This window comes from Molossus molossus, unplaced genomic scaffold (assembly GCF_014108415.1).
Source record: "Molossus molossus isolate mMolMol1 unplaced genomic scaffold, mMolMol1.p scaffold_m16_p_9, whole genome shotgun sequence".
Classification (NCBI taxonomy): domain Eukaryota; kingdom Metazoa; phylum Chordata; class Mammalia; order Chiroptera; family Molossidae; genus Molossus; species Molossus molossus.
In genome coordinates this window covers 67,282,950-67,308,694 of record NW_023425403.1, presented here as the reverse complement: position 1 = coordinate 67,308,694, position 25,745 = coordinate 67,282,950, and the positions used below count along the sequence as shown (strand labels likewise).

At 38.3% G+C, this 25,745-nt stretch overlaps 1 protein-coding gene across 1 annotated transcript; it reads right to left on the bottom strand.

Annotated features, from left to right (window-relative positions):
* Positions 1-11,271: 11,271 nt before the first annotated feature.
* Positions 11,272-25,729, bottom strand: MZT1 (mitotic spindle organizing protein 1). Its single transcript, XM_036250006.1, has 3 exons — positions 25,601-25,729; positions 16,148-16,293; positions 11,272-12,086 (listed from the first exon to the last, which is right to left on the bottom strand). Exons 1-3 carry the CDS (start codon positions 25,677-25,679, stop codon positions 12,063-12,065), a joined length of 249 nt encoding a protein of 82 aa, XP_036105899.1. The 5' UTR covers positions 25,680-25,729; the 3' UTR covers positions 11,272-12,062.
* Positions 25,730-25,745: the final 16 nt, after the last annotated feature.

Below are 25,745 nucleotides of genomic sequence, written 5' to 3'. Positions count from 1 at the left end.
GATAAAGTTCTTTCCCTTTCTATTAGGTACAGGCAGGTGGCAGCTGGGTGGTGTTTATCCAGCGTCGAAATTACCCGGCTCTCTGTCCTTGGCTGGCCCTCCTCCCCACGACTTTCTGACTTCCAGAGGCGGTTTCCTTCAGCCCGCCGTTTGCTCCTGTTTTACAGGACGGTTCCCGGTGTTTTCAGCAGAAACAAAGATCACTGATATTCCCATGGAGTTTAGCAGGAGCAACCGAGAAAGAGCTCTTTTTATGGTGAAATCGATTTTAAAATTATTCGTAATTTTTACTTCTTCTCCCAGCACATTTTCACCCTCATGAGCTTCTTTCACTAATTAGCTCTGTCTTTTTTGTGGTTGTTAATCCTCATCCGAGGATATTTTTCCATTGATTTTTAGAGAGAGTGGAAGGGAAGAAAGGAGAGAGAGAGAGAGAGAGAGAGAGAGAGAGAGAGAGAGAGAGAGAAACATTGATGCACCTAGGCCGGTTTGGCTCAGCGGTTAGAGCGTCGGCCTGCGGCCCAGAGAGACCCAGGCCTGGTTTGGTTCCTGCTCAGGGCACATACTTCGGTTGCAGTTTGTCCCCGGCCCTGGTAGGGTCGTTTGGGTGGCAACCACTCAATGTGTCCCTTTCACGTCGATGCTTCTCTCTCTATCTCCCTCCTACTCTATCTGAATAAAATATGGAAAAATGTCCTCGGGTGAGGATTTAAAAAAAAAAAGAAACATTGATGTGAGAGAGACACATGGATTGATTGCCTTCTGCATAATCCTGGCCAGGGCTGGGGATTGAATTTGTAACCCAGGTATATGCCCATGACCAGAAATTGAATCCGAGACCCTTCTGTCCAAGGACCGACACTTTAAGCACTGAGCCAAACTGGCCAGGGTACTATGTAAGTCATTACACTAAAATTTAGCTATGTATTAATCTTTTGGTTTTATTGGTCTTGATCTTTCTCCCTGTACAAACACAGTGTATGCTTATATTTAAATACATTTTGTCTATGTTTCCGAAAGAAGAATATATAAAGTTTATGAGAACATGAGGTCTGATCCCATTGGAGAGGAAAAAAAAGTGCATTTTGAATTTGTCTATTCAGAATCATTGGGCCTGAAATTAAGTTCCTACATAAATCCAATTAATACAAAATAGGAAGTGAGCTCAGCTGGTATGGCTCAGTGATTGAGCGCCGACCCATACACCAAGAGGTCGCTGGTTTGAATCCCGGTCAGGGCACATGCCCAGGTTGTGGGCCGAATACCCAGTGGGGGGCATGCAGGAGGCGGCCAGTTGACGTTCTCTCTCATCGATGTTTCTATCTCTTTCCCTCTCCCTTCCTCTCTCTCTAAAAGCAATAAAGAAACAAAAAATTGAAAAAAAAAAACAAAATATGAAGTGAAAATTAACATTTATGAAGCTCCTAGCATATGCCAGATGGTATGCCATGAATTTTATAGATGTCCATGTTCTCTTGGTAACATACTACAGACAAGAAAACTGAGACTTGAGGAAGGCACATGGTTCAAGACTGTTTGACCCCAAAGCCTGAACCTTCTACTAAACTATATGAATGATACAGCCATAAGGAATCTAAAGGATCATCTAGAATAGTGGTTTTCGAAAATGTTGGATGGGCACCAAAGTGGGTGGTACACAGGACATTACATTTAAAGGGCAATAAATGCCATTATGAAGAAGTTAATTTCTTTTCAATGCTCTTTTAATTCCTCTAACGCACTTCTGTTATATGTCTCTAACACTTGCTTATCTTCTTTTCCATCAAAGAAAGAGCAGGTTTTAGGATTACAGATTTTTTTCCCTTTATTGATTTTAGAGAAAGAGGAAGTGAGAGGGAGAGAGAGATGGAAACATCGATGAGAGAGAACATCAATTGGCTGCCTCCTGTATGCCCCCCACTGGGGATCAGGCCTACAACCTGGGCATGTGTCCTGACGGGGAATTGAACCAGCGACCTCTTGGTGCATGGGTCAACACTCAACCGCTGAGCCACATCGGCTGGACAAGATTACAGATTTCAAATACAGTACCTAGGTAAGATATGTTTATGTTTATTCTTACTGTAATTATTTTTATAGCTACTTTCTAGCTGTCAAATAATGCTGAGTTTTTGTTTTAGTAGTGCCATTTTTGTGGTATGTAAATTTTTATTTTGAAAATAATTTTTTTCCATCACCATTGATTCCCCCCCTCCACCCGCTTCTACCTCCACATCCTTCCACCCACCATCACTTTACGGTTGTCCATGCATTCTTGCTCCTTTTCTTTTTTTTTGCTCAATCCCTCCACTCCCCCCACATCCCCACCCTGCACCGCCAGACCTGTCAGTCTGTACTGTATTAGTCTGTCTCTATTTTGCTTGTTAGTTTGTTCATTAAATTCCACACATGAATGAAATCATATAGTATTTGTCTTTCTCTGACTGGCTTATGTCACTTAGCATAATGCTCTCCAGGTCCCTTCATGTTGTCGCAAAGGGTAAAATTTTCTTCCTTTTACAGCCGAATTTGGATTTTTTAAATATGAGCCTATTTAAAGAAAAAGGTTTATAGCCTGGCTGGTGTGGCTCAGTGATTGAGTATTGCCCCATGCACCAAGAGGTCACCGGTTCGATTCCTAGTCAGGGCACATGTCCAGGTTGTGGGCCCGATCCCCAGTGGGGGCATGCAAGAGGTGGCCAATCGATGTTCACTCTCATCAATGTCTCTCTCTCAAATCAATAAAGAAAAAATGTTTTTAAAAAATAATAATAAAATAAAGAAAAAGGTTTATAAATAATAGTTCAGTGTCATACGCATGTGATAAAAAATCATGAAGATGCCATAGGCAATCTAGACTTTGGGGGCATCGATCTGGAGAGTCTAGGTTAAAACTCACATGATATATTTGACAAAACAGAGGTCTAGTTAAGTGTCGATGACATATAAGTTTTCTGAATTGCTAAAACATGATCATTTACTTTTTTGTAATTTACCTATTTTTAATATACTTTATAAAATTATATATATATGTATACACACACATACATACATATATATGTGTATTTACTGATTTTTAGAGAGAGGGAGAGAGAGAAACATCGCATCCCGACCAGGGATTGAACCCACAACCTTTCAGTGCATGAGATGATGCTCTTCTAACTGAGCCACACAGGCCAGGGTGATCATTTACTTTTTTTTTTTTTTTAATCCTCACCCGAGAATATTTTTATAGTAATCTTCAGATAGAGCTGGAGAGAGAGAGGGAAGAAGAAAGAGAGAAAGAGAAACATCGATGTGAGAGACACATCGATTGGTTGCCACCCGCACAACTCCACCTGGGGCGGGGGACAAACTGCCACTGAGGTTCGTGCCCCTGGCCGGAATCAAACCTGGGACTTTGGTCTGCGGGCAACGCTCTTACCATTGAGCCATGCGGGCCAGGGCGATCATTGACTTTTAAAGGATACAGTGATCTCCCCACTAGCAGGTCAATTTCCACTGTTGTTCTTGTTTCTCCTGGTGGGACATCAGACATCTTTTGACCAGCAAATACAGATTAGAGTTAAGGAAACTAGAAATTCTGTTCCCTTCCAAAGTAGTCTGAGAGTCCCAGTTTTCTTCGTGTGTGAAAGAGAAACAGGTGTATTTTGATTAGTTTGACAAACTGGATATTCAGATTAAATCAGAAATGGATATTTGATATTATTTTTATAAAATTTACATTAGTTTGTTTGGATATTTCAATGTATCCAATTTCAATGTATCAATGTCAGCAAATTCAAGTATGAAATAGTTGTTGCAATAAAAGTCCATTTTGCTGGTAGGGAAACAGGTAGAATCTTTGAAATTTTTATCAGGTGAAGTAGTTTTCCAACATTACCTCTTGAAAGCAAAATGATCAGAACCACCTCTTTAAAGGCTTTTGATGTAACTCTCCTAGTGTACCTCTGGCGATTTATTGCTTTCAATAGCTACAGGTGAAAATGTGGACTGCTTCCAATGTAACATGCCTGCGTCTCCATCCAGCTGCTGGGAACCCACAAGGTACCCCAGTATTCTGCTCTATGTAATGGGCAGGGTATCATTTGTTAACAAATAGACTTCCTGGGGCTATCAGATATACCAACTTCTTAAATAACACTTTAAATACTTTAAACTGGTATATATGAGCCCAACACTGAATTTCATAAAAGAAGAAATAATATAGATCTGCAGAGATCTCACAAAAATTCACCAGCAGTAGCAATAGCATGCTGGTTAGGGGGGAAATGGGGCAACCTGGAAAAGATAAGCAACTATTATTATTATATCTTTTGTTGTATTCTCAGATTCTATTCTAGGGTTTTAACTACTCTCTTTGAGCATCATTCCTGGGCTCTTTCAGTTTCTGTTCTGATTTTGTTTCTTCACCCCATGAGATGGTGATGTATATAGTAAGAGGCACTATGGGATGCAGGCTCTAGAGTCAGTTTGCCTTGGTTCAAATCCTGGCTGTACCGACTTCCTGATTAAGTTATTTCTTTACCACTCTGTGCCTCAGTTTCCTTATCTGCACTGAGATGGTGCTATCTATCATCTTCTATGGTAATCATAAGCAATTTGATATGTGTAAAGCACCCAAAACAGTGCACATAGCAAGTTCTCAGTATGTGTTAGTTATTGTTTTTCAACTGGTAGATATTGTCTCTTGGATGCTGAGTCTACCCCTGCATTCAGCTAACCTATTTTTATTGAACACTTATGATGTGCGAGGCACTGATCAAGATGCTTAAGACACATTAGTGAACAAACCAATGCCCTCGTGGAGTTTTCAGGTGGATGGAGACAGATGATAGTCAATAAATATAACAAAGTAAATTGTATTACTAGACAGTGATAAATGTTATGGGAGAAAATAGTTGGGTAAAGAGATTGGGAAGGTAGGCAAGGGTGATATTTAATATACATTCAACATAACATCCCTAAAATAAAACTCATGTATCCAGGACAAGTAGATTCATTCCTTCTTGATTCCCATTTACTGATAATCATTGTTTCCGAAGTTTAAAACTCAGCCACCTTAGTTTCCTCTGTATTTACCCCATAACCTGCCATCAAATCCATGTGTTTTTCTTTCATAGTCTCTTGAATCTACCTTGATTTGAGCATTTAGGCCTGGCCACTGTCTTAGTCTTCCTAACTAGTCTCTGCTTCTAGTCTCTCCCTGCTCCAATCCATTCTACACTTAACTTCACTTGCAAAGCAATTTCCATAACAGAGGTTGATCTTGTCTCTTCCTTTCTCCAATGCCTATGGAATAAAGATCAAACTTATTCAGGATGTTCTTAATATGACTTCAACCAGTGTTTCCAGCCCTCCCCCACTCTCCCCTAAAAATAGCTTTCTAGTTTAGCCAGAATAATCTATTTTTGTGGATTACCCCTCTGTTGCCTATTCAATGCATTAGATTCTTTCCTAACGTTCTTTTGTTAGTTTTCTCTTTGTAGAAGCTTTAGAAATTGCAACCTTAGAATTGCATGTGGAATTATGTATAATTTCATTTATGAAAGAATCACAGGTGAGATATCCTCATAAGGGAAATGGTGTGAATCTGAACTCAGCAAGGTGGAGGTGCTGATGGAAGGACTCACTCGATTTCCTGGAGAGGCCATAACATCTAAACTTGTTTTAATACCTTTACTCGGCTTACTGAAGGGCAGAATACCAGCTAATTAGTTTACTGTCAGAAATGTGCAAGCCAGATCTATTTTTTCTAGACTGCCTGCCTTTTCTCCTCTTGCTTATAAATCCTGTTCTTGTCTTTGTTCTCTCAGTCATGAAACAATTATGAAACAATTAATTTAAAAATAAATACGTGTTGTTTTTTTAAATAGGCACAGAAACTATTTTCTATTTGCATTTTGAAATACATTGTTTTAATGACAAGAGATTGGTCTTTAGAAAAGAAAATCTATTTTATTTTCTTTTTAAGACTATTCCCTTTATTTTTAAAATGTTTTTATTGATTCCAGAGGGAGAGTTTTGTTATGTAAAAATGTCCAACAGTTCACTTAATAGAGTTTGTGTAAAAATTCCCTTGCCATTGTTGACTATCAAAGCATTTTTATATTAATCCATTTTCTTCTGTAAAATCCTAATCCACAGTGGGCTACCATCTTGATTTTTCAGTGATACTATCCATTGGACTCTTCAAGCTCCCTGCATTTAATGATTCAACCAATTTCTATTATTTTCTATAGCAGTGTTTCAATAGCAGTGAGACACATTTCTGCCACATAAAATGCAAACTTTCCCCAAGATTTCTATTAATTTAAATAGTGACCTTCAATTGTGTCAATCTTTGTAACTACAAGAGCATGTACCTCAAAAGTAAGAAATTTTTTCACAACTATCTCCCAAAATTATATTTATTCTTTCAGATTTCAGGTTTCCCAGGTGGCTGGCTGGTCTGAGATTTATTTTCCGCTGAGTTCCTGAGTAGAACTAGCACAGAGTGCCTCTTCACCACCGTGGGTTGAGACAGCTCTGGCTGGTTTGGCTGTGTTTGGAACGGCAGCCCAAGGACCAAAGAGTCTCGACTTGGATTCCTGGTCAAGGGCACATACCTCAGTTGCTGGTTTGATCCCCGGCCCCTTTGGGAATCAGCTCATCAAGGTTTTAGAAAAACAAACAAACAAAAAATACTACAGACTGAGTGGCTAAACCAATATAAGTTTTATTATTTTTCTGGAGACTAGAAGTCCAAGATCAAGGTGTTGGAAGGCTTTTCTTTCAACTTATACTTTTTGGTCACTTTTTAATCCTCACCTGAAAATATTTTTCCACTGATTTTTTTTTTTTTTTTTTCAGAGTGGGAGAAACATTGATGTGAGAGAGACACATCAGTTGGTTGCCTCTCACACGACCCCAATGTGGCCAGAAATCAAACCAGCAACTGAGGTATGTGCCCTTGACTGGGAATCAAACCCGAGATTCTTTGGTCCTTGGGCTGCTGCTGTTCCGACCACTGAGACACACCAGCCAGGGCTCTGGTCACCTTTTTCATTTGTCCTCACATGGTCTTTCTTCTGTGTGCATGCATCCCCGGTGTGTGTCCAAATTTCCTTTTCTTATAAGGACAGTAGTCAGTTTGGATTAGGCCTCACCCTAATAGCCTCATTTGAACTCAATCATCTCCTTGAAGGCCCTTTCTTTAAATATAGTCACATACTGAAGTACTGGGGATTAGGACTAAAACACATGAATTTTGGGGAAACACCATCCAGCCCTAAATTTCCTAAGAGATCAAAATTGTCACTTAGTTTTTAAAAATTTTGGCTCTATGCCCTGGCTGGTTTGGCTCAGCGGTTAGAGCGTCAGCCCACGGACCAATGAGTCATGGGTTCGATTTCGGTCAAGGGCACATACCTCAGTTTCTGTTAGTCCCCAGCCCTGGTCGAAGTCATGAGGGAGGCAACCATTCAATGTGTCCCTCTCACATAGATGCTTCTCTCTCTCTCTCTTCCTTCTTCCAACTCTACTTGAAGATAAATGGAAAAATATTCTCGGGTGAGGATTAAAAATTAACAAAAAAGATTTTGGCTCTATGTCTAGGGAAAGGTGTTAAACTGTCAACAGTAAATAAACTTATGTAGATCACAGGGGAAAAAGAGTGAAAGCACAGTTTGCCTAGAGACCAGACATTCGATCATAGGAACCTAGTTTGCTCTACTTTCCCAGCCTCAAGGCATAATTCTTAAATAGCCCCTTCATTCCTCACCTCAAGGAATGTGTGTGTGTGTTTAATGGAGTGGGATGTCAGTGTGTGCGTGTAAAAATAAGCATTTAATGTATTTCAGGTATCTGGCCGAGTATTTTATATACCAAGTCCAATTTCATCCTCGCCGTCTGAGGTAGGGATGATTTTCCCAACCTTTCAGATGAGGAAACTGGATCTCAGAAGTACGCCCAGTCACTGAGATGATGATTAGGTGAGTCTGACTCCAGAGCCCAACTACTTTGCAGTGTCGTTTCCTGGCTCCATCATTTTCTCAGGTGAGACTGTGGGAGCTGTAGTCTCACCATGTCTAGTTCTTCATCAAGCTATTGCTGTCAACACAACACCTCTGCTATGAAACCAAAAGCATAGGCAACAGAAAAAAGTAAATAACTGAGACTTCATCAAACTTTCAAAAATGTGCACCGCAGCAAAAGAAACAACCACCAAAATGGAAAGAGAACCCACTTTATAGGAGACCATGATTGCCAATGATGCATCAGATAAGGGGTTAATTTCCAAAATATATAGAGTGCTCATACAACCTGACAAAAGAAAGACAAAGAACCCAATTAAAAAAGGGGTAGAGGACCTAAATAGACACCTCTCCAAACAGGACATACAAGACAAACAGGACAAGAGACATATGAAAACATGTTCAACATCACTAATCATCAGAGAGATGCAAATTAAAACAACTATGAAATATCACTTCACACCTGTCAGAATGGCCACCATCAACAAATCATCAAACAAGTGTTGGCGAGGGTGTGGAGAAAAGGGGACTCTAGTACACTGCTGGCGGGAATGCAGACTGGGTGCAGCCACTATGGAAAACACTAGTGTTATCTCAAAAAGTTAAAAAGTGAACTGCCATTTGACCCAGTGTTTCCACTTCTAGAAATATATCCTAAGAAGCCTGAAACATCAATCAAAAAGAATATATGTACCCCTATGTTCATAGCAGCACTATTTATAATAGCTAAGATCTGGAAACGGCCCAAGTGTCCATCAGTAGATGAGTGGATAAAAAAGCTGTGGTACATATACACAATGGAGTACTACGCAGCTGTAAGAAAGATCTCTTACCCTTTAAGATGACACGGAGGGACCTGGAGAGTATTATGCTAAGCGAAACAAGCCAAGCAGAGAAAGACAAATATCACATGATTTTACTTATTTGTGGAATATAATGAACCAAACAAACTGATGAACAAAACTGACCCAGAGACATAGAGGTAGGGTACAGACTGACAAACCTCAGAAGAGGAGGTGTTGGCGGGGGGAGAGATAAACCACAGAACTTATATGCATATATGCATAACCAATGGACATAGGCAATAAAGCTGGGGATGGGGTGGGGGAGGATGGGGAGGAGGGTGTCAATGGGGGAAAAAGGAGAAACATCTGTAACAAAAACAAATTAATAAAAATAATTTCTTAAAAATGTGTGCATCGAAGAATGCTGTACACTATCAAGAGTAAAAAAGCAACTTACGAATAAAAGAAAATATTTACAAATCATATATCCAATAAGCAATTAATATCCCAGAATATATGAAGAACAACCAGAACTAAACAACAAAAATAATTAAAATTTGGGCAAAGAACTTGAAAAGATATTTCTCCAAAGATACACAAACAGGCAATAAGTATAGGAAAAGATGTTCACATCACTAATCACCAAGAAAATCATTATTCACCACAGCCCAAAGATAAAAACAATGTATCATCAGATAAATAGATAAAACAAAATGCAATAAATATTATTCAGCTTTAAAAACTAATGAAATTCTGATACATGATATAACATGGATTTCACTTGGATATCATGCCAAGTGAAATAAAAGACACAAAAGGACAGTCTATGATTCCACTTATAAAAGATACCTAGAATAGTCAAATTCAGAGAGAGAGAAAGCAGAAAAATGTTGGGGCTGGGAGGGGAGAATGGGGACTTCCTGCTTAATGGGTAGAGTTTCTCGGATGATGAAAAAGATCTGGGTAGTAGTGATGGCTGCACAATAATGCAAATGTTCTTAATGTGACTAAACTATACAATTAAAGTGATAGGTTTCATTTTGTGTATATTTTACTACAATAAAAAATGTGGCTAATGTGAGGAATTTTTAATTTCAATTAATTTAAATAAGTTAAAAAACTGGCCCTGGCCAGTTTGACGCGGTTGGAGTGTCTGCCTGCTGACCAGAGGCCAGGGTTTGGTTCCTGCTAGGGGCACGTACCAAAAACTTTTAAGTTTAAAACATGTACATTTTATAATATCCATTTAGAAGTTTAAAAAATATAATCTCACACATATTTTATACACCAACTATGTTTTCAAACCTGGGGCAATGTTAATACAGCTATATCCTTTCCCTACCGGGGGAAAGGTCTTCCATTTATACCTCAAGCCTAATTTTACATTGTAAATTATACAGCCTACCTTTAAATAGTCTTCAATCACACATATCTAATAAGCACCTAAATATTTATAGAATACCTACAGAAACACAAGTTGAAATTTACAGAAGCATATATTAAATCAAAAGTACATGCCAATACTACCAAAATGGTTTTATTTTTGTCACCGACAACATGCACAACACTGTGATTGTATCATTACTTTGGTTTCTTTAAATATTATTTAAGTATGCATTAAAAATATGTTTACATTTAAGAAACGTAACATACTAGAGTGCTCTGTGAACATAACTCCTCAATATATTTTACTGCTTTGTTCATACATAAATAACTTAATCTATAAAGTCATAAACAATTAAACTATTAACTCTAATGGCCTAAAAGTATATACAAAGTTTGTAACTTGACAAATGTGTTCTCTAATTTTATAAATAACATGCAGTATTTACAGTATTATTAGCAAATAAATGACTGATCATCACAAGTTCTTACTGTCTTCCAAACAATTCTCCCAATAATAGACCTTCCAGTGCATTGGTGAAGATGTCATCCACTTAAAAAGTCAAAATGTTCAAAAGAATAGATTTTTAAAACAGTATACAGTATAAGGTTGTCATTTAAATATTACTAAGTCTTACTAAAATCACTTCAGTTTGTCTGAAGAACAAAAAAATGCTACTAAAGAGTAAATGCTTATACTATCATTTAAATGGAAGCTAACAAAGTCTAAAATAAAATTAGATTGAATTTGTATTAGTCTTGGGAAAAATACTGAATTGAGATTCTGTTAGAGAAACAGAATCAAAATTTATTATGAAGCAAATTTTGATTAGTTAAAACTTTTTAGTAAAAATAATGACACACAAAAATAATCTTAGAAAGACATTATGAAACATTTGATTACTTAGTTTTTATTTAATGACTGGAAATCTATTCCTTCAAAAAATAGTAACATATTTGTTGAATGACAATTCCTGTTTAGTGATCAGATACTCACTAGCTATCTATTGAGTTATTAGATAATCACTCAAGACATATTAGGCAAGCACTGAAATTATTTTTATGTAATAAGAGTAAAAATAATTTTGCATGTTGAAAATGTTTCATCATTTTCAGAGTATAAAACTAAGAGAAAAAAACACTCTCAATTAATATTCTCATTACATGATTCAACTGACAAATAGTACTAAGCTAAGTACTATCATTACTTTTAAAATCTAAGTTTCTAAAAGTTTTATTTTTCAATCAATACAAAATTGATCTGGTTCACACTATTAACTGCCAGACAAACTTTATGTTTAAAAATTATATATTCTTTGTTAAAGATCAAATTAGAACAAATGTTTTTTGTGCTCTTAAAAAAAACAAGATTCTGATATACATAATGAATCTAAATCAAACTTCACAAATGGTGGTTGAAATTCTGTCAACTTTCAGCCCAATGCAACATAAATCTAGTTATTTTGCATAAACAATTTAAAATTAAAGTTTATAATGGAAATGTCAGCAAGTCATAACTACTATATTACTACTAATGGGTTTCACTATACTATAAACAGGCACAGCAGATGTGCACATCTGATAGACAGACTGCTTAGAAAATTAAAGCTATCAGATCTATAAATAAGGAATAAATATGAACACTGTAATGCCAAAGCATTAGGGGTTTTAAAAAGTAAGATGTGACGTAAACACATCTGATAGTCCTTTCTGTAAGCCACTATTCATTAATTTATAAAGCTATAGTTTTATAATTCTTTTAAAAAGAAAAATGTTGCTACACTGCTGATGTAGTAATTTCATTGTACATTCCTGACTACAATGCAATCTCCAAATCCTCTTGCAGAGCTTGACATCTCATTAGGATTTCTCCAGAAAGTCAGCTTGTCATATTTTCAGCAGCCTATAACAAGAAAGTAAAATTCATTATAATAAAACCATGGAAAAAGAGACAGCATGGAAATAAATTTGTCAATACCAAACTGTCATTAACAAACAAATCCTCCCCAACATGTACCAAACTAGTTTTATCAGGATAATGCAGTAGTTTTCATTTTTTGCAGTATATTAGAACTACCTTTTAAATTGATTGCTAGGCTAATAGTAGAAAATTATTTAAACAATACAGTAATTGTAAAAATATACCGCTACTTGAGAAATTAACCTATAGATCTTATCCACAGAGTCTTTATTAGTTTGTCTGTTTCTGCATGTTTTATTATAGTGTGAAAAGGGGTGGGGTATAAGATGAAAAGGTTAAAGAAAAGGGGGTTTAGCCCTGGCCGGTTTGGCTCAGTGGTTGGAGCGTTGGCCTGTGGACCAGAGAGTCACAGGTTCGGTTCCCGCTAGGGGCACGTACCAAAAAAATAAAAAAATAAAAGGGGGCTTAGTGCATAGGAATTCATCAATGAGAGTTTAATTCAAGGACCAAAGCACAAAGTAGAAGATACAGAAAAGCAGGTCTTGCCTTGATTTTTATTATGCTAAAGCTAGAGGAAAAAGAACAAAATGTAACAATGAACTCGTGGTTGATCCTGAAATTAGTATTTCTTCTTTGCTGGAAACTTTCTAGGATCTCCTCCCCGCCTAGTTTTTTTTCCTTTATTGATTTTAGAGAGAGTAAGGAAGACGGAGAGACAGAAACATAGAGAGAACATCGATTGGCCACCTGGGCATGTGCCCTGACCAGGAATCGAACCAGTGACCTCTTGGTACATGGATCCATGCTCAACCACTGAGCCACACCAGCTGGGCCCCACCTAGTTTTAATGAGATACTGGTGTTCTGGTTTTAGATTATGGTAGGTAGACAAGTGTTTTAAAAGGCTTTGTGTATGCGTGAGACTGATCTTCCATTCAAATGGGCAACATTTTCTGACTTGTTCAACTTAATTATTGATTTTACCTTCCTATCAGACTATGGTCCACGAGATGTGAAATAACCAGTATGCTCAAAATGGCAAAAGCTACACTATTTAGGTGGTTCTGAATCTCCTATCCTACTATCTTGGTTTTTATTTTGTCTACGAAAATGCTATGCCAAAATACTTCTGTCAGTCTCTCTTGCACATTCATTTTAGCTAGGTTATTTGCCTCCAGTTCCTTTATAGAACTCAAACTGCATTACAATACAAAAATCTCTACCTGGATGCAACCTAATATACATTCACAGTAGAAAAGATAAGTAAGTTATAGTATATATGTACAATGAAACATCATTATTATAGTGAAAAGAAATGCATTACAGCTACACACAACATAAATAAACCTCAAACATGTTAAATGAAAGAACCTAGTAAAAAAGGACTGTGCTATAAGATTCCATATATATCAAGTTGAAAAATTTTATAGAATTAAACTGCAGTGTTTAGAGATCCATGCTTAGTCGATATAACTGTTAAACCAGAACAGTAGTTACTACGAGGGGGAAGCAGGAAGGCGAGGTCAGTGATTGGGGGAGCTTAGGGGGACTTCCACAGTGCTGGCAATGAGAGTTGCATAGATATTCTCTTTATGAGAAATGCTCTGGAAATGTTTTGTTTACCTTTTGTGTTACATTAATAATCAAAAAGTTGTGTGTGTGTTTTTTTATCCTCACCCGAGGACATTTTTGCATTTATCTTCAGATAGAGTGGGAGAGAGGGAGTGAGGAAGAGAGAGAGAAAGAAACATTGATGAGAGACACACTTCGACTGGCTGCCACCCACACAAACCCAACCCAGGGCCAGAACAAACTGCAACCAAGGTACGTGCCCTTAGCGGGAACCAAACCCAGGACTCTCTGGTCTGCAGGCTGACGCTCTAACCACTAACCAAACCGGCCAGGGCAATCAAAAAGTTTAAAAGCATAAAGCCAACAACCCAAATCACTGGAACCTACTGGAGAATAACTTAATCTGATATGGGTAAGCTACTTGTTTTAAATAATTCTATTTCCTCAAAGAAAAGAAATAAACCTAAAAAAACGCCACTTTGTCCTTGAAAGTTTTAAACAGGGCTAACTGGAAACTTCAGTATTTTTGCATGGTGAGTTAGTGCTATATAAACATGAAAATAAAATCACCTGAGATTTTAAATCAGAGCGTGTGTAAGCAAGAGAGGGAACTCTTTTGCTGTTCCAATCTCAGCAATTAAAAGGTGCTAAATTTGAATTCAAAAAATAGTCCTCGGGGCCCATGTTGGTAGTGCATCCCAATTACCTTCAGCAGTTCCCTGGTCTCTGAGCCCCAAGTCATTCTTCCCCTTTTCTTGAAGGATAAATTCATGTTCACAGCTAGTTAGCTCTCAGCCAATTTCCAGCCTGAGGAATGCCAGGAGTCTGACAGCCTTCCTTCATTTTGTACTGTACAGGTCCCTTTCAGTCCAAGCTGGCAGTTTTGTGCTGAGATGGCTGACTGCATCCATGAACCATACACCTAATCTCTACACCAAAAGGTTCCCCAACCACACTCCTGTCCTTCACTCCAGAATGTGCTATCTGAACAGGCTAAGAATTTTCCAAAGCAAGTGCAGATTCCTTTTTTTTTTGCTTAGTCATTCCCTCCCCAATTTCTCAATCCTTTTACATTTTATTTTAAGCAGCAAGAAGGTATCAAGCTGCACATTCCACACTTTGGAAATTCCCTCAGCTAAATATCCAAGTTCATCACTTACAAGTTTTACTTCCCTTCCAACAGTATAGAACATAATTCAGTCAGCGCTCCTTCACTTTATAGCAAGGATAGTCTTTCCTCCAGTGCCCAATAACAACATGTTCGTCATTTCTGTCTGAGACCTCACCAGAAGCACTAGTGCCCATATTCCTTGTATGATTCTGTTCATAATGACACATGTATTCTCTAAAATGATTAAAGGTTTCTCTACAGCTCTCCTGTTTCTGAACCCTCACCAGAATTGCCTTTAATATCCATAGTTCTACCAACTGTCTCTTCAAGACAATCTAGGCTCTATCAAATGCATTAAAACCTTCCAATCTCTATTCATTATCCAATTCCAAAGCCACTTCTACATTTTTAAGAGTTTCTTACAAAAGCACTCCACTTCCCAGCAATAAACCTGTGTTAGATTTGTAAGACTGCCATAATAAAGTACCTCAACTGGGTAAAACAATAGAAATGTACTCTCTCACCCTGGCCAGTTTGGCTCAGCGGTTAGAGCCTCGGCCTGCGGTCCGGAGAGACCCGGGTTCGGTTCCCGCTAAGGGCACATACTTCGGTTGCAGTTTGTCCCTGGCCCTGGTTGGTTGTGCGGGTGGCAGCCACTCGATGTGTCCCTTCACATCGATGTTTCTCTCTCTCTCTCCCTTCCTCTCTCTCCTTCCCACTCTATCTGTACAAAAAATGGAAAAATATCCTCCGGTGAGGATAAAAAAAAAAAAGAAATGTACTCTCTCACTGTTCTGGAGGCACAAGTCCAAAAATCAAGGTGTCAGCAGGGCCACCCACTCTCTGAAGGCTCTAGCAAAGAATCCATCCTTGCTTTTGGTGGCTGCCAATAATCCTTGGCCTTTTTTGGCCTGTACATGTCATCACTCTAATCTCTGCCTTCACATGGTACTCTATGTATCTGTGTGTAAATGTCCCTCATCTCATAAGAACATACATCATTAATGTATTGTGATCTCATCTTAATTTGATTACACCTACAGATATATTGTTTCCAAATAAGGTCATACTCATAGGTACTGGACCTAAGCATATGTTATTTCTGGCAGACATAATTTTATCTACAACACAGGGAAAACTCTAAACACAGCTGAAGACTCTCAGGAAAGAAACAATATGGTCCATGATAGTTGTGAGTTTTATAATCTGAACATATGCTACTAAGCTTCTGGTCTTCAGAATTTCTTCTGATGGTAATAGAAATTACTTTAATCATGTTTAAGATCTTCCATGTAACTTCATTAACCATTTTCTAAACAAAAGCATCTTTATTTAGAATGAACTAACAACTGAATCTCTACCTTCAGTGCTTCAGTGGCCTTGCGAAGTTCCTTAATAACTGACGATAAAGCTTCTGGGTTAATTCCTTGTTCACAAAGCCGTACACAAATAGAGAGAGTCTCCATATCTAACCCAGTATTCAAAATTCTTGAAATCTCGAGCAGAACTGAAAAATGAAAAATTTTACGACAAAATTTTAGATTTTCAAACATGCACATAATACTTAAAAAAAAAAATTGTATAACGCTGCAAATAAAGAACTAGCATAGCATCCTTACACTGGAAATAGGCATGTAATACTGTCTTGCCCTTATTTAGCTCTAGAAACTTCAAAACAAACTTACAACCTCCCTGCACACAATTGACTTTTACATCTCGATTTTTATTCTACCACCCATTTAATATCTATCTAAAATGTATGCATCATAATCAGGATTATTCTACACATTTCTCCACTTTTTTTATTATTTTACAATGTAATTTAGTCAGTCACATAACATTACATTTTATGGAAATACTACACAGTTCTTAACCACTCTATTTTAAGAGTTAGGTAGCTCTCATGTTGTCCCCCATTAAAATCACACTGTGGTAAGCATCTGTACATACTAACTCAACTTAATTTTATTAGGATAAATTCCTAGAAGTGCAGCTGCTTAGTCAGTAATATACATATTTAAGGCTTTAAAAATATTTAGAAACTTTTATATAATTTGACAGAGTATTCATGTTTGTTGAATCTAAGAATAAAAATGAAAGCTTATTTTTTAACTTTATTTTTATAGTACTTCATTTTATTATAGTTTATAAAAGTATCTGTCTTTCACATGACAAACACCATCATAGAGAACCACAGGAAGCAAATACATTGGCCACATTAAACTTTGTTTTTAGAATATTTTAAGTCAATGGTTAATGTGTTATCTGTTGTTTTCCTACATCATTTTCCCTTGGTATTATGCTTAGAAAGTTATTCCCTATGCAAAGACTATATAATTACTTACCATTATTCTCTTCTAGCACTTGAAACCCTATTTTCTTCCCCCTCCATAAATACTTAAATATTTAACTCCCTAGAGTTTAGGTAGAAAATAGAATCTCTAACTTTTCCTTTCAGAAATGTCAGTTTGTCCAATATTATTTATTGAACGATCTATCCTCTACCACCACTTAAGATGTCACCATCATCATGTAGTAAGTTCCCATATACCTATGGAATTGTTGCATGTGTATCTTGTATCAGAGCCACAATTTTAATTATTAACTTTATATTGCATGTAGTGGGTTAAAGAACCTGTTACCTTTTACTATCATAAACCCTTTCATTCTCTCCATGAATTTAGAAGTACTAATCAATTCCGTTTGGATTCTGATTTGAATGGCATGAAAACTATATATTACTTTGGGACAAATAGACAAATTAATGATATTAAATCACCTATTAACTTAAGTCCTCTCAAAAACTTTTATAGTATTCATGATGTTCATGAGATGGGCTTTTCCCAATTTTTCTTATCTGACATTCATTTTCATCTCTGTAAGTTCAATTTGAGTATTTTTTAAAAATATGTCTTCCATGCTTCTAGTTAACTCTTGAACACATGGAGTACAGTTCTAATGTCTCTGTCAGCTAATCCTAACATCTGTGGCAATTCTGGGTATGCTCCAACTGACTAAATTTTTCTCCTCATCTTGGGTTGTATTTCCCTGTGTTGCATACTTAACTTTTATTGGATGCCAGACACTGTGAATTTTATCTTGTTGGCTGCTGGATATTTTTCTATTTCCATACGTATTCTGAGCTTTGTAATGAGGTGCAGTTATCTGGAAACAGCTTGATTCTTTGGGGCTTTTAAGATTTATTAGTCAGGCCCTGGCCGGTTTGGCTCAGCGGTTAGAGCGTCGGCCTGCGGTCCTGAGAGACCCGGGTTCGGTTCTGCTAAGGGCGCGTACCTCGGTTGCAGTTTGTCCCCAGCCCTGGTCGGTTGTGCGGGTGGCAGCCACTCGATGTGTTCCTTTCGCATCGATGTTTCTCTCTCTCTCTCTGTTCCTCTCTCTCTCCCACTCTACCTGAACAAAAAATGGAAAAATGTCCTCGGGTGAGGATTAAAAAAAAAGATTTATTAGTCAGGACTAGAACCCTATTTAAATGTAGGGCTAATTATTCCCCATCACTGAGGTAAGACCCTCCTGAGTCCTCTACACAAAGTCATATGAATTATGAAGTTTTCTATTCTGGTTGATAGATACAGGCATTGTTCTCATTCCTGTGTGAGCATGGTATACTGTTCCCTCTAGTACTTTTGAATGGTTCTTTCCCAGCTTTTGGGGTGTTTCCTTTCACACACGTGCTATGCAATGCTCTGTGGAACACCTGAGGGAGAACTGCTGCAGACCACCAGAAAGAACCCTCTCTGGGTGCAGCTCTCCTCTCAGGCACTCTGTCCTACAAGCTCTTCCTGCTGTGGGCTCCCTGGACTCAGCTCCAGCTGCTCAGTCGGGTGTCCACTGGGTTCCATCTGGTTCCTGCCTGCCCCGCACTACGGCGTGGTCTGGAAACTCTCTGAAGGCAGTAAGCTGGGGCAACTATCTGGCTCACTTTACTTGTTTCCTGTCTCTTGGAGATCACCGTCCTTTGCTGCCTGATGTCCAGTGAAATGAAAGCCATTACTTTGTATGTTTTGACTCAGTTTTTTTGTTGTTGTTGTTATTTCAGGCAGAAGGGTTAATTCAGCTCCTGTTATTCCATCTTGGCTGAAAGCTGACAGCCTGTTCCCATTTTCATTTCTTCAGTTTTGATACTCCAACATACTTCACTCTTCAGTTGAATTCAGGCTGTTATTCATGCTACCTACTGAATTTATTTCGATAACTCTATTTTAACATTTCTAATTTCCAACCACAATTGCTTGTTCTTATTTCAAAGCTAAATGCTTATTCATAACCAGCTCTTATTTTCTGGCTGTTGTTTCTGCTTTTATCTGTTTAAGGTAATAGTCTTTTCATAAGCCATTTTTGAGATTTCCATTTCTTTGAGTATAAGCAAGCAGCAAAAAGAGAGTGGTTAAGAGTGTGCTCTCCAGAGCCAGACTACCTGGGTTGAAATTCTACTTTCATTACTCATTAGGCAAGGTAACCCCTCCGTGCCTTTATTTCACCATTCTGTAAAACGGGGAAAATCATAATACTTATAGGACTGCTGTGAGGATGAAAGGATACAGTTAGAATGGTGTTTGGCATATGGTAGTGCTCAATAACACCCCCTCCCAATTTTATGTTAGTTGTTATATTTATGTTTTTCTTCTACTGTAGGTACTTTGTGATTTTTGGCTGAAAGCTCATTTACAGATTTTCTTGGATGTTCTGAATAGGTGATAAGTTCTTGAATGAGTAGTATCACACTGACCTCAACCCTCTTCATCAGGCTTTGTGGAAGCATCCTGGCTCCAGACACATAAGACACATGGATGGTGATTCTCAATCCCTAGCCAGGTCAGATGACATCTTTCTGGCCACTAGCTTCACTCAGACAGGGCGGCATGCTTTGTGAGGTTTCATTACCAATCCCCTGCTGTAGTTCCCATCTACTCCTTTCTTGGGGGACAAGGAGACTTCTCTCTAATCCACAAAGACTTCTTTCCTATTTTTAAACATAGCTATGCTAACTTCCCTAACGTGAAGGAAACATACAAGTCCAGGAAGCACAGAGTCAAACCAGATGAACCCCAAGAGGCCCACACCCACACATCACAATCAAAATGCCAAAGGTTAAAGACAAAGAGAATCTTAAAAGCAGTAAGACAAAAGCAGATAATTACCTATAAAGGAGCTCCCATAAGACTGTCAGCTGATTTCTCAAAAGAAACTTTGTAGGCCAGGAGTGTCAAGAAATATTCAGTGATGACAAGCAAGGACCTACAATCAAGATTGCTATATCCTGCAAAGCTATCATTTAGAATCGATGGACATACAGTTTCCAAGAGAAGAAAAAGCTAAAGAACTTCATCACCACCAAACCAGTATTATACAAAATGATGAAGGGTCTTCTTGAAGAAGGTAAAAAATATGAACAATAAAATGGTAATAAATGCATATCTATCAAAGATTGAGTCTATAAACAAAATGAACAAGCAAAACATAAATAGACTAATAGACACAGAGAATTTTTTGTTGGTTGCCAGATGGGAGGGGGTTTAGGGGCAGGGCATAAAATGTGAAGGTATTAAGTAAAAATTGGTTGTTAGACTGATGAACATCAAAGGGAAGTGGGGGTGGGAAGAGATAAACCAAAAAACTTTTATTTATACACACACACACACACACACACACATACATACATATATGCATAACCAAGGGACACAGACAATAGTGTGGGGAAAGCAGGAAGAGGGGGTCAATGTAAGAAAAAGGGGGAATATATCTGTAATACATTCAACAATAAAGTTAAAAAATAAAATAAATAAAATGGCTATGCTGATAATTGTATTTTAACATCATTTCCTGTCACTTTTATAAGCTTGGTGCAGAAAGTATCAGCCAGTGCTCAATTATCCTCAATTTTGATAGTGAATCATCAATTTCTTTAATTTTTAGTTTTGGCTGTTTTCATAAATGGATTCTGTCTCACTCTTGCATATTCTAAGTGATTCATGCTAATACGCTAGAAAATTACTTTTTTTATTTGTAGTCAGCCACCTTAAAATTGGCAAGTACTTCCAATTTTATTTAGAATGCATTTAACATTAATGTTAAGGATGATGTTGGTTTCATATAGCTATCCTTTTTAGTATGTTCTAAATGTACTGTTTTGCTAAGAATTTAAAACCATGAAAAAAGGTTGACATCGTCTTATCAACACCTTTTCATCAACCACTCAAATGAGCAAGTAGCTTTTCTTCTTTGACTTAGTGAGGTAATACATTATATTGACAAACCATATTGACAGCTGAAGAACACTGAGCTTAGGAAATCCCTACTGTTACAGTAAGTAACAAGCCTGCTCTTCATCTGGAGGTAGATGTTACCGCATCTCTCACTGCTACTCATTGTGAACACGATCCTGAGAAGCAGCAGGAGGAAAGAGGAGCCAGGGCTTTGTATTTTTGGCATACAGAGCAAGAAAATGTAGGTATGCTCAGGGCTCTGGAAGACTCTCTCTTTCAATAGTGTCACTGCATAACCAGGTTTAAAAATGCAATACAGCTTCCTCCTTGCTCTCTCCTGAGACACTCTCCCTTGGAACTCAGCCTCCAAGTGTGAGAAAATATACATGTTCTATATAACAGACCCTGTTGAGAGCCCCACTAACAGCCTGCATCAACTAGTAGTCATGTGAGACGAAACTTTGAGAAGACACCAGACTCAGTACTGTCCAACTGCAATTCATGAGACACCCACAGTGCAACTTCTTAGATGAGCCTGGTCAACAGTCAGAACTGTGAGAGATAAGTAATTTTTGTTGTTTTATGCCATAAGTTTGGAGTAGCTTGTTATGCAGCAACAGATAACCAGAACACATATTCTGACCATATTCCAATTCTCCAACATCATCACCATCGTCATTAACTGTTCCTGATAAATTCTCTCGTTTTTCTTCAAGGTAGATTCTTATATATAAATGCTGTGCTTATTCCTGAATTCATGCCTTTGTTTATGCTTTTCTCTTCCCTTCATAAAATTCTACTCAGTATCTGTATTTCTTCCTTTAAGCTTTCTTTTACAATGCACATTGATCTTTACTTCCTAACTTCACAAACTGTCTGTAATTACTAAGTTTTTCTGTAGTGTCCACTGTGTAGCTGGTACCTATATGAATTGTGTCTACCATGCTATCGTTGAAAATGTAATTGTGAACAAGATAGATATGGTTCCAGTTCTCATGGACATTATAGTCTAAGAGAAAAGACAGATATTAAAATAACTGATTTCAGTTATGATTAAGGAAAATAATATACTTCCAAAACAAATTACAAGGGCCTCTTACCTAGCTGTGAAAGACACATGTTTAGAAAAGACACATATCTGAGGAAGTGACAATTAAGCATTAACTTCAAGGGTGTACAGAAGTTAACTTGACTAATGCAAAGGCAGGAGGAAAGGCAAAGATGGGGGCCAAGAAAACAGCTTACGCTGGGGAGAAATTTGGTAAATTAAAATGATGTGAAAGGCTCATGTAAATGCAATGTAATTAAAGGCTATAATATATGTAAAATATGAGATAAAGAAGACATGAAAATCTATGGCCCAACTGAAGATTTCACATCTTTAGGAAGCTAATTAGAAGGTATAAAACGGGAGTGTGACAAGATCAGATCTCCATTTTTACAAGACTTTTGCTGCCTAGTACTGAATGAAGAAAGAGACCAGCTAAGTTACTCTATTTTGGTGAAAGACTGGTAGATGGCATGGATAGGAGAGATTAAGACAAGTGGTCAAATCTGAGATCAGTGAAGAATTGGAAGAGCTTAGTAAAGAATAGGAGGTAGGGGAGGTGAGAGAAAGCAAAACTGACTCAGGTTTCTTTCTCACAAAAGCAACTAGATTGATGGTGGTATCAGGCATTGACTATACATTTGTTTCAGTGACAATACCTTATACACTCTGGACTCTCTCAACTCCTTTTTCTACCTATCTGGTACATAAACTAGTTTTACACTGAAGCCTCTAGTAAGGGAGAGGTATGTAATTACTAGTAGTAAGAAATTAGAACATAAGGAAAATTCTAGAATATAAGAATTAAAGTATGAAGCTATCAACAGAGTATCTAAAATTTCAAAATGTTAATAAGCAAAAGAGGCAACTGAGTACACAGGAGAGAGTGAGTAGCTGAAAGAGCCTGACATTTTAAAGAGGGAATGTAGGAAGAAAATGTTGAGGATCTAAGAGTAGATGATTTTATGCAATATACCTTACACTAAATCAAGACCTATGATCAATCAGGCTCCTTTCAGAGGGATCTGTGCAGATAAATAACAAAATCCACAGCTTCCTCCTACCTAAAAGCACCCATTAAAAATTAAATCACTGTTAGCTGACTAATACTGATGGGAGGGAGTAAGAGAATAAGGAAAAATACTACATCTTGAAGGAGGATAGAGTCAAACTTAAAAGTTTTGACCACTTCAGCTTGGCTCTCATGGATAGATTTAAATACAAGTGAAATTCCCCCACTATCAGAAATAATGATGATGCTTGAGTAAGTCAGCCCAGCCTCTTGGGCAAACTGAAGTTTAATTTCTGAGAATGTGAGTAGAAGAGGAGATTATAAAATGAATGCATTTAGGACTTTTCCAGTTCACTGTATGGTCAATTATTTACAGTGCAAGAGTCACTGTGCTTTCCTTTGTGCCTCAAGCATTATAGATGGCATGGAAAATATTTCAGTGTTTTTCAGTGACTTTGCAATAATTCAACTTCACATATTTTGGGAATGGACTGTCTTGGACCCAATTATGGCATGATAGCAGAAATTTTATGTAAGTTTAGATTTCTAATGGACAAGAAAGTATCTGTCACATTTAACAAATGTTGATCTACTGCCAACCTGGGGCCTTTCTTTTTACATTCTGATTTGTGGACAAATCATGTGTAGAGGAGCAGTGTTTTCTAATCCATCCTTTCTCTCCTCTAATTTGTGGGTATTTTTTAAAAATCTGGCCTTTCTTCACTTTTTCATGTTCTTCCATTCCTATAATCTTCATTTTACACAAAGTTTTCCCAATAAAAATCTTGATGCAACCAATACTATCAGTTCTAATTTTTACATCAATAATTCCATCATAGATAAAATGAAAATATTCTATTCAAATGGCATCTTGTGGCCATATAATTAAGGAACCTAAGCACAGCTAAAATAACAAAACTGACTGGAAGTGAGGCCTCATACTCTCCAACCTGTTCAAAACACACACTGGCTTCCAAGCAAAGATAAGACAACAACGTCATATACACACAGTTTGTATGTACCTAAGTCCACTTACAAAATAAAATAAGCTGTAGATTCATAAAGAATGATGGGAAAATAGGCTGAATATGGTGTTGAAAAAATTCTATTTGTCAGAAAAACAGAAAGGCAGATACTTGATAAATAAAAAAATTAGATGAAAAGGTTGTAATAATATAAATAATTATTTGAAAAGGAAAACGGCAGCTGGTGCAGAAAAAGAGAAGTCTTATCTCAAGTCCCATAAAGAGATGTCACAGGAAGTGGTGACTACAGTGAATGTGGCATGAAGGCTGACAGTGCCTGGTAAGAATTCCATGAGGTCATGTTTTCAGAGACAGAGGCTGATGTGGGTATCCCCTGGAAAATGCAAAAAGCAATGTTTAACATTCATCAAACACTCACATAGGTGGAAACGAATAAAGTGGAGACGGAGCCAAAGACATCTCCAGGTGGGATGACATCTATTACACAAAATACAGAATCGGGAAATGTATCACTCTAAGTCAATAAATACAGCAACAAATAAAGAGAACAAGATATGATTAAGTAATAGATCCCAAAAGTCATTTAAGCAAATACTGCTAATAAAACATTTAAAGAGAAATAGGAGAAAACTAAAAACTAATAATAATAATACAGTATCTTTTAACGATCACCTTCGACATCCCCTTACCTGGTTATCTTAAATATTCCGGATATAACCCTAGGAGCTGACCTTATTTTAGAAAAAAAAAAAATATATATATATATAGGGGCAGGCTCAAAGACGTTTAAGTAGCTTGCCCAATCTCACTACCAGAGGTATAAAGCGGTAGAGCCGGCACAGGAGGGCAGAAAGAGGGTAACTCTAACACGCGCTTTTCGTTGCGTACTACCTGGGTGGGCTTTAACCCTCATGCCTCCGGCTGCGAAATGAGATTAATACACCCACAGCCCCGGGACACCGGTGTCACCCTCTCCGCGGCAAAACTGAAGCAATTCTGATGAAGGAGCGACTTGTTCATTCACCGGCTACTGTGAAAGCGCCTACGCAAGCGCCAAGGACAAAAATATAGCAGTGGCCACTCACGGCCACGGCCCGCGCGGGGCTTAGCCAGGAGGGCTGTACAGTCTTGCTCCCGGCTCGGACGCCGCTGCAGGTGGGACGCGGAGGGGCCGGGTGCGGGGGGCGCGGCACGCGAGTCGGGCACGCAAGGAAAGGACTTGGGGACCGGGCGCGGGAGAGCGGCGTGGCGCGCAGGGCGAGCGCGGGGAGGCGGGGGGCGCACAGGGTCCAGCGCAGCAGGGACCCGGCGCGCGGTGGACTAACGTAGGGGCCGAGGCGCCGTGCACGCGACAAACTACGCGGGAGACAACTCTCCAAAGATGGGGCCACCGGCCAAACGGCCCCGGCGGGTCCCTCGGGAGGCTTTTCAAGGATGCGGTAAGGAGCGGGAAGTGGATCTCAAGTCCTCCTGGACTCACTCCGCCGGGGGGCCCTGGCTTTGTCAAACGGAAGCGAGGTAAAGGGGGTGAAACGAGCACTCACCGTCCATGGTTTCCCTCACCGCATTCAGATTCGTCGCCCCTGCCGCCGCCGTTGCCCCGGCACCGCTACTACTCGCCATGGCTGAGGCCGAGGTAGGCGGGACAAGGGTCTGACCCGGAAGTGGAGCGCCTTCCTGTCTCCTGGG

Excerpts from the sequence above, each read along its gene's own strand:
- MZT1 (XM_036250006.1), bottom strand. The coding sequence starts at position 25,679 with ATGGCGAGTAGTAGCGGTGCCGGGGCAACGGCGGCGGCAGGGGCGACG. Across the intron at positions 16,294-25,600 it reads GGTGAGGGAAACCATGGACG|TTCTGCTCGAGATTTCAAGA; the intron begins GTGAGTGCTCGT and ends TTCATTTTTCAG. Across the intron at positions 12,087-16,147 it reads AGGCCACTGAAGCACTGAAG|GCTGCTGAAAATATGACAAG; the intron begins GTAGAGATTCAG and ends TTCTTGTTATAG.